The following is an 8,468-nucleotide window of genomic DNA, read 5'->3' as shown; positions in this document are numbered from 1 at the left end:
TCTCTCTCTCTCTCAGCAATAACAAAACAACAAATGGAATAACAGCAAAAATAATGATGATAATAAAACCCTTGAGTCAGCCCTTCAACCCCGCCACTCTCTCAGCGCCCACAGCAAATGACGTAGGTAATAGTAAAACAACAATAGTAAGGATGACGAAAATGAAGAGGAATAAAACCCTGTAGTCAGATCTTGAACTCCACAGCCCTCCATCACTAACAACAAGGACAATAACAGAATAGTAAAAAAAAATAAGGATGAAGAAAAACCCTTGAGTCTGCCCTAAAATCCAGCCACTCAGAAATAACAACGATAATGAAAGAAACAACAGTAAAAATAATTATGATAATGAACCCCTGTAGTCACATCTTGAATCCCACAATAATCCCACAGCAAAAGCAACAATAAAGGAAATAACAGAAAAAATAAGTGCTGAATAAATCCTTGAGTCACCCCTTCAACCCCGCCATTCTCCCAGCGCCCAAAAGAATATATGAAACTATAGTAATAAAATAATAGTATGAATGATAAATATAAAGAGGTATAAAGCCCTATAGTCAGATCTTCACCTTGCCACCCTCTCACGGCCACAACAACGATAATAAAAGAAATAACAGCAAAAATAACTGCTGAATAACCCCTTGAGTCACTCCTTCCAAGCCGCCATTCTCTCAGCGCCAACAATAAATGAGGCAATAGTAATAATAATAAGAGTAAGAATGACGAAAATGGAGAATAATAAAACCCTGTAGTCAGACCTAGAACCCCGCCACTCTCCCACAGCAATAATCACGACAATAAAATAAATAACAGCAAAAATAACAATGCTAATAAAACCCTTGAGTCACCCCTTCAAAGCCGTCGTTCCTAAGCACCACAACAATAAAAGGACTAGTAAAATAATAATAACAATAATAATGAATAAACCCTGTAGCCAGATCTTGAACCACACAACCCTCCCACAACAATACGAGTGACAATAAAGGAAATAACAGGAAAAATTAATGCTGAATAAATCCTTGAGTCACTCCTTCAACCCCGCCGTTCTCCCACCGCCCACAACAGTAAATGAAATAAGAGTAATATAACATTAGCATGAATGATAAAAATAAAGAGGAATAAAGCCCTATAGTCAGCTCTTTACCCTGTCACAGCAAAAATAACAATGCTAATGAACCCCTTGAGTCAGCCCTTCAAAGCCGCCATTCTCTCAGCGCCTCAACGTCAACAACATGGCAGGCCGGGGCGGGGAGCGGTGCAGCAAACTATACCGCGCCTTCCTGGCCTCGGGGGGCGGCAGGGGCACCACGTTGGGCCTCCTCCCCGTGCTGTTCGAGAGCCCCGACAAGGTGGACCCCAACACCCGGACGGCCCTCAGCCACCTCAGCGACAGGGGGGAGCTCACGGGCATGCAGCGCCTCAAGTTCATGTTCAGCTATGACGGCTATGGCAACCTCAGCCCCGAGCTCTCCATGGTAACGAAGTCTGGTATTTGTATAGACGTAGCATAGTAACATGTGTTGGGGTGTGGGCGTGTTTTAGCAGGTCTTATTACGTTCTTCAATAACTGTCCTGTCTTGTAACTTATATAATCATATTTTTGGTAGTTTTTAAATGTCTGTCCTGTATTTTGAAGCCTCTGTCATCACATTTTTTTTTAATCCTTTGGCACACGGCTTCTGGTAACCCATTATATTTATTATTTATTACCGAGTCTGGAAAGCTGAATCTTCATTAGGTTACTCACTCTGCCGTGGCCAGGAATCAAACTGCAGCCAGTGAGATGGAAGGCCATTTGGCTGATAAAGGTCCCCACAGCCAAGTGGTTATTGGTCACTGCTTAATATGTTCTGCAATTTAGTGTTATAATTCCAGAAGTATGCCTTCCTTCCAGTAACAACAACCAACAGTGTAGTGTGAAGCATATCTCTCGGGTTTTTCATAAACAAATTTAACTAATCTAACCTAACCTGGTCTAACTGTAGTGCAGCGACTATGCCTGATGAATGAGCCTCCCATAACCCACTTAGCCAGTGGGGTACCCTTTGGCCAACTCTGTAAGGAGTGGCTCTCCCGTCACGCTGGTTGCGGGTTCAATCCCAGGCAGCCGGCGAATTCCTCGTGTGTTTCGATACATGCGGAGGACGTGTGGGAGCGAGAGAATAGTAGAAAGGAGAAAATAAAAAATCTTGGGGCATGGCAGTGGTGGGATCCTCTCCTGCAATTCTGTTGAGTTTCCCCGAAGGGGTAACAGGTAGGATGGCCCATGCTCTCCGAGGGTAATAGAAAATAGGAGAATTGGAGGTATGTCTGAAAGGGACATTGTGGAGTTATGTCTCAAAGGGACATTGTCAACACAGAAATTAATCTGCATAGGGGGGAAAACCGTGTAGTGCGGCGACTATGCCTGATGAAGGAGCCTCCTATAACTCACTCAGCCAGTGGGGTACCTCTTTGGCCGACTCGGTAAGGAGTGGCTCTCCTGTCACGCTAGTCGTGGGTTCAATCCCAGGCAGCCGACGAATACCCTCTCCTTGTCTTGATTAATTCCTCGTGTGTTTCGATACACGGAGAGGACGTGTGGGTCCGAGGGAATAGTAGAAAGGAGAAAATAAAAAATCTTGGGGCATGACATAACTATTTTCTAACCTAACCTAACCGGACCTCTGCCCATGGCTAAAATGGAATAATCGGGAACATATCCTTTGATATACATACCCCCCAGACTTTTGAAAAATGACTATCACAAACGAGTGATTATCCTCAGCAGAGCAACATGCAGTGTATTGTATGTGCACAAATGTGTACAACATATTTCAAATAGCACAAAGGTGTCCTCTGCAGTAAGATAAGCATATTTGTGGAATACCCCACTTTGTCACCCCTGCTGTGACTATTCTGCTCGATTTGGCTTGCCCTGTGCAGAGGCAGAGGACATGAGTATGGCGGCTGCTGACTTGGAAATATTCAGTTATTTAATATCACTACTAGGCATGCTATGCATAATGCAGTGGCAAAAACTATAGTGAAAGTAGTATGTGATACTATAGTGGTGGAAAAATTGTGAGATGAAGGCAGAGCGATTGTGCATAATTTTCTAAATCTATGAGCCATGTTGAAGTGAATAGTGATCATTCAAAGGGCAGGGGCTGTCAGTGAAAGTTTTTGGACCATGTAATGTATAGTGTGTGTGTATTTATGAAATGATTTGAAGCCAGTTAATGCATGTGTGTGTGTCAGGTGATGCAGAGTGGGCTGATGGGGGTGCTGACGGGGACGCTGATTGGCGGGACGATACACTCACGGGAGAGCTACCTCACCTTCCTGGAGCGTAACCAGGGGACGGCCTTCCAGAACGTGTTTGAGGCTCAGAAGGAGCTGCAAAATAAGGTGAGCCTCTAATGTATAGTCTCTAATGATCTTCACAATTGGTACTGATACAATGATACCGTAATTATTTCTGTAAGGCTCCTAATACTCTATAACTTTAATTAGAAACTATACAGTACCTATTTACCATCTGCTGTTCTCAGAAGCTAAACATCTTACACCTTGTATTTCAACAGCCACAGGTAATTCACAGTTCCACAATCCCTCAGGTCACCGTCGGGTTTGGGCGCGGAGCGTTTATTTGGGGGTGGCGGCTCGGCCTGTTCTGCAGTACCTTTATGCTCTTCACCTCCTCTATAGCGACCTATCGCGGCAAATCTTCAGTAATAGAGTAAGCACTTTCCTTGGCTGTCTCTTTCGTGCTGCTAGTATGACCTATCCACCATTTCCATATGTCATAATATGTTTGTTTGCTTCTCATGTCCTCCCTGGTCTGCCTCCCCACCCCATCCTCTCTCCCTCTTCTCTCTCATATATAAATGGCAACACATCTAATGATGTTCCACTACAGGTACAGTGCGGGAGGCACCATCACAGGTGCAATATTTAAGCTTAAGAATGGGCCCAAGCCTGCCATCGCTGGGGCAGTGATGGGGGGCGCTCTGGGGACAATCGCTGGTTGTGTCAACCTGGCACTTCTTGCACTATCAGGTGAGAGCATGACAGTGCCACCTACCTTACTTTTTTAGTGTATCATTTCGTAATGCAATTATGGCTGTTTTGATATAAATTTTTGGCAAATTGGTGAATAATTGCATAATGTACAACAATGCATTTTTTCCATGTACTTTAGTGTCCAAAACAGATATTGAACCCAACATGTTAATGGTTCCCAACATGCTTAAATATGTTCTCCCAAAACATTAAACTTGCCCATTCCATACTGGGATTCTCTTTTAAGTTCTGATTTTTTCTTTCACTGAATTTGAGTCGATTACAACACAATCAATTTGGTTCCTTCAACCCATCAACACTTATCCATCCTGCATATTTAACCACCGCCTCACAGGCACCACCAACGACCAGCTGCGGAAATATCACTACGAGTGGTACGAGCATAAGCAGGAGGAGCGCCTCAAGAGCCTGCATGCAGCAAGAGAGAAGGACACAGACACCCTTTCCTTGCAGCACAACAGCAAGGTGAACCCTGACCTGGACCCCCTGGCTGGTGTGACCGATGAAACGCCTGAGCCGAAAGCCAACTCTAACACCGACACAAATACGAAGCAATGAATACTGTGATATTTACCTCTTAATTGTACAGACTGTTCCAATATTAACTGTGTACAAATATACTGTGCTGTAGTAATGCTTGCTTTGTGTTCTCCTTTCTTATTCAACACTCAGCATAGGTACAACACACCATCTACCACAGCACTTGTCATACTTGCCATTCAGACACCTTCATCACTGGATTTCACCCCACACAAGTGAACATAATACTTTCAATGGTCTCATTTATCATTATGTGAAAAGGAAACAAATATACCTAACCAAGAAATAGTATGTTAAATAAAACAAACTGTCTCAGACTCTTAAGAAATCTTAAAGTTGTGACTTCAACTCCAAAACTCCTACCTGATATATAACATAATCACACACACAAAAAAACTCAACATTATAGCAATATCCCCACAAAAACTTCCCACAGATTGCTAGCTTGAAATGTCCTCCCACAAGAGCTCCCGTACAAGCTAATTTCTCTCACAAGTTTGCGGGAACTACCCATAAAGTCACAACACTGGCCTAGCAGTGCGCCCAAGTACTTCACACAAGAACTGACCACGTTAAGGAGTTGGAGTTGGAGACATTTTTACGGACTCAGACTCCAGCCAAAAGTAGTTGACTCTTGACTGCAACTTCACACCCCTGGTCCAGGCAGGGGTAAAGACAAACAAGATCATAAGTCTGTACTCACCCAGTGTTGTCAGGGTCCAGGGCGGAGAACACGCTGGACTCGGCCATCGCTAAGCCTCTTCGGTCCTCGCCAGCTGAGCCCATCCGACTAAGGGTGCCACCGGGTACGTCCTGAGCAGGGTGGAGAAGTGAACATTAATCTTGGAAGACCACAAACTACTGAGCACCATTCACCCTATGAAGGTGTATGGGTACAAACCGGTAATTAAGTTTGTCAGAAAAGCACTTAGAGGAGGAGAAAGTGACGGAATGAGAGGAAAGATGTACACCAAGATGAAGTGTGTATAAGAACATGAGGTTCCTAATACTATAGCTACCTTGTAGATATTAGGAAATGCAGGATTGGATAAGATTAAAGGTAAGATCCATGAAGGGGTAGGCATAGACTGAGTCCAAGATGAGGTTGGCATAGATGGAGTCAAAGAGGTAGACAAAGTTAAAGTTCAAAGAGGTAGGCATAGATTAGGTCCAAGAAGACACAGATATGGCCCCCGTAATACCATGTTCACTGGGGCAATGGGAGGAGGAGGAAGGGTGTGGCAGATTCAGTTAGCGAAGTGCCTTGATACATGTATCTGATTTTTCAAACTGCATCAGTCTTCAACAATAATGTGGCTTATTTGTCATTTTTAACCCATTTTTCAAGGCATTTTCTCATAGGACTTTTTATGAATGAGTGTAATATGTCACCTCATCTCTGTGAAAGCCCAACACTTCTAACTCTGTCCCAAAAATTGAAATAAAAAGCCAAAATAGCCACATAACTGTTGCTAAATACTACTACAATGTTTTAAAAATCTGCCAATGGTCTGTTCTGCCAAATGTTGAAATATTATTAATTCAATCCAAACCAGAATCACGTCAACACTTACTTGGGTCAGGGAGTCATCCAGGGCCAGGGACGTGTTGCCGCTGGGACCTCCGTTCTGGAACATGTGCACAAACTCCTCAAAGCTGATCCTGCCGTCCCCGTCCACATCCAGGCGACTGAACAGCTGCTCCAACACCTGACGGGAGGGAGATGATAGGTGTGCTAGAGGGAGCAGAGATAGTGTGGGTGGTGGTTTGTATTGTATGTTGAAATGGTTGCTTGGTGGTGATGTTGATGAGTGATGCGAGGTGGTAATGACTGTATTTGGTGTGGTATGATGGTTGTTTGGTGGTGGTGATGGGTGGTGTGAGGTGGTAATGACAAGTATGGTGTGGTGATAGGGTTGTTTAGTGGTGGTGTGAGGTGGTAATGACAAGTGTAAGGTGTGGTGACAGGGTTGTTTGGTGGTGGCGATGGGTGTTGTAAGGTGGTAATGACAAGGTGTGGTGATAGGGTTGTTTGGTGGTGGTGGTGATAACTGTGTGTGTTGATGTGGCGCCTGACGATGGCAGAGTGTTAAGCTGGCATCACACTGGACTGTTTTATGCTCATGTTGTGTGGAGTGCCATGTATTTGTTGCCCTGGTGGTCAATCTCGCAAGCAACGGTTAGCAGCTTGCACTTCATGTTTGGATGGAGAGCAACTCACTAATGATCAGCAAATAACTTGGATGTAAACAGGAAAAATGAATGCTCTCAACCAGTAGTGTGCTTCTCTGAACCTCCCCAAAATCATCACTCAGTGGGACAGGGAATTCCTTTTTCTTAATCATTCTCAACCCTCTTATTTTACTACTAAGATCATAGATGCCTTTTAATTTTCTTCTCAGCCATTATTAAATTCTAACCACAACTGCATATTCAAGATCTTATCAGAGACGCTATCAACATTTTTAGCACCTCATCATGTAGTTAACCCAGTAGCAGCAGGGATCATGTTTCTTAATGGTCCCTCTAAGTGAGAAAAATGAGAAAAAATCATCACTCACACAAACCATTGCATAATATATATCAACGCATATGTGATAAGTTATGTATCATCTATTTTTTGGGGTTTATATCATGGCACAAATTTGGTCCGTCACTGCTACACGGTAAAGCCACAAATTTGGCCCGTCGCTGCTACCGGGTTAAATGCCTTTTTAATATTTGTCATCAACATATATCATGATCCAGTTACCTTGTTGATTTCACTCCCAGGTATTTGCTTCGCTAAGGACCTCTCTCTTGTGTTATACTATACTCCCATCTGGCTCTTTCCTACCTCCTCTTTCTATAATATGACACTGCATGTGAATAATTGTACTTACCTATTTGTATTGTGTGCATATGTGTGTGTGTGTGTTCTTATTTACTAGTACTTTTACAGGATTAAGTGAGGCTCATGTCTCCTACTTTGACTCATTCTTATATAAATTCTTGTGTATACCTCTGACACATGACATTTGGGTTAAGGCATTTTATTCATCAATGACTTTCTTGGGGATGCAGAATCTTCAGGAATCTTTATCACCTGTATATATATGTGTGTGTGTGTGTGTGTGTGCAAATTTCACTTTTGCCGTCAGACTCAAGGGGAAGACAGTAAGGTCAACTAAAGGTTACAGTTAATAAATGATGATGTCCAGAGTGCATGAAGATCAATGCTCCAAGGAGACTGCACCAGCATGCACAAAGGTTACTGACTTCTCCAATAGTAACAAGTCCTGATGTGCATTTTTTTCAGCCCCTAGCGAGATTATTTTCCGCCAGTTCTAGCAGCAGTAGACCCAAGTGAATACCCTAGCCTCTACAGTTTCTGGCAGTGGAAGTCCACACAGCATCTTCCTAGCCACTACAGCTCCTAGCAATGATATGTTTAGCTGAACAATATCTTAGTTCCATTACAGAGACGAGATTTTGTATTCCCTACCAGTCTCTCTTCCTAAACTAGCATAAAGATGCTTTGGTGAGCATTCAAAGTAATGCTTATCATAAGTGTTTCCAATATAAATACATTTTAGCAGGTAAGGTAAAGTTGGGGGCATTGGCTATATATGCACATGGCCTAGGTGCTCATCTCTGTCTCATTGGCCCTTGATCCTGTTGTAGGTTAGAACCCAGCTAGTTATCCTCCCTTTCAGGGTTGTCAGCAAATGGGTACCAATGGAAACCTGGGTTACCACAGATTACTTCCCCAGGTTTTCTTAGCGACCCATTTATCAACAACCCACAAAGGGAAGATAAACAACTGGGTGGGCTGTGGTGACTGCCCAGGCTGGGGTTTAAACTCGGGTGCTGCTTCGTTGCTA

At 43.4% G+C, this 8,468-nt stretch overlaps 2 protein-coding genes across 12 annotated transcripts in view; one reads left to right on the top strand and one right to left on the bottom strand.

Annotated features, from left to right (window-relative positions):
• LOC127005609 (ninein-like protein) overlaps positions 1-8,468 on the bottom strand; it is a 175,462-nt gene that overhangs the window by 53,074 nt on the left and 113,920 nt on the right. For all 11 annotated transcript variants that reach the window (XM_050874568.1, XM_050874571.1, XM_050874569.1 and 8 more), the window contains 2 exons: positions 6,180-6,314; positions 5,309-5,418 (listed from right to left, as the gene is read on the bottom strand). In XM_050874568.1, coding sequence (XP_050730525.1) covers positions 5,309-5,418; positions 6,180-6,314 — 245 coding nt within the window. The remainder of the gene's footprint in view (positions 1-5,308; positions 5,419-6,179; positions 6,315-8,468) is intronic.
• On the top strand, positions 1,194-4,699 carry LOC127005615 (RPII140-upstream gene protein-like). Its single transcript, XM_050874588.1, has 5 exons — positions 1,194-1,475; positions 3,241-3,390; positions 3,600-3,721; positions 3,902-4,041; positions 4,400-4,699. The coding sequence occupies exons 1-5, from the start codon at positions 1,233-1,235 to the stop codon at positions 4,621-4,623; spliced, it is 879 nt and encodes a 292-aa protein (XP_050730545.1). The 5' UTR covers positions 1,194-1,232; the 3' UTR covers positions 4,624-4,699.

The sequence above is a fragment of the Eriocheir sinensis genome, chromosome 30 (assembly GCF_024679095.1).
Source record: "Eriocheir sinensis breed Jianghai 21 chromosome 30, ASM2467909v1, whole genome shotgun sequence".
Classification (NCBI taxonomy): Eukaryota; Metazoa; Arthropoda; class Malacostraca; order Decapoda; family Varunidae; genus Eriocheir; species Eriocheir sinensis.
Note: the sequence above shows the minus strand (reverse complement) of the source record. Positions and strands in the feature narration are given on the sequence as shown.

Coding starts and splice junctions, on each gene's coding strand:
- LOC127005615 (XM_050874588.1), top strand. CDS start 1,233: ATGGCAGGCCGGGGCGGGGAGCGGTGCAGCAAACTATACCGCGCCTTC. Junction 1,476..3,240: donor TCAGCCCCGAGCTCTCCATG/GTAACGAAGTCT, acceptor TGTGTGTGTCAG/GTGATGCAGAGTGGGCTGAT. Junction 3,722..3,901: donor GGCAAATCTTCAGTAATAGA/GTAAGCACTTTC, acceptor GTTCCACTACAG/GTACAGTGCGGGAGGCACCA.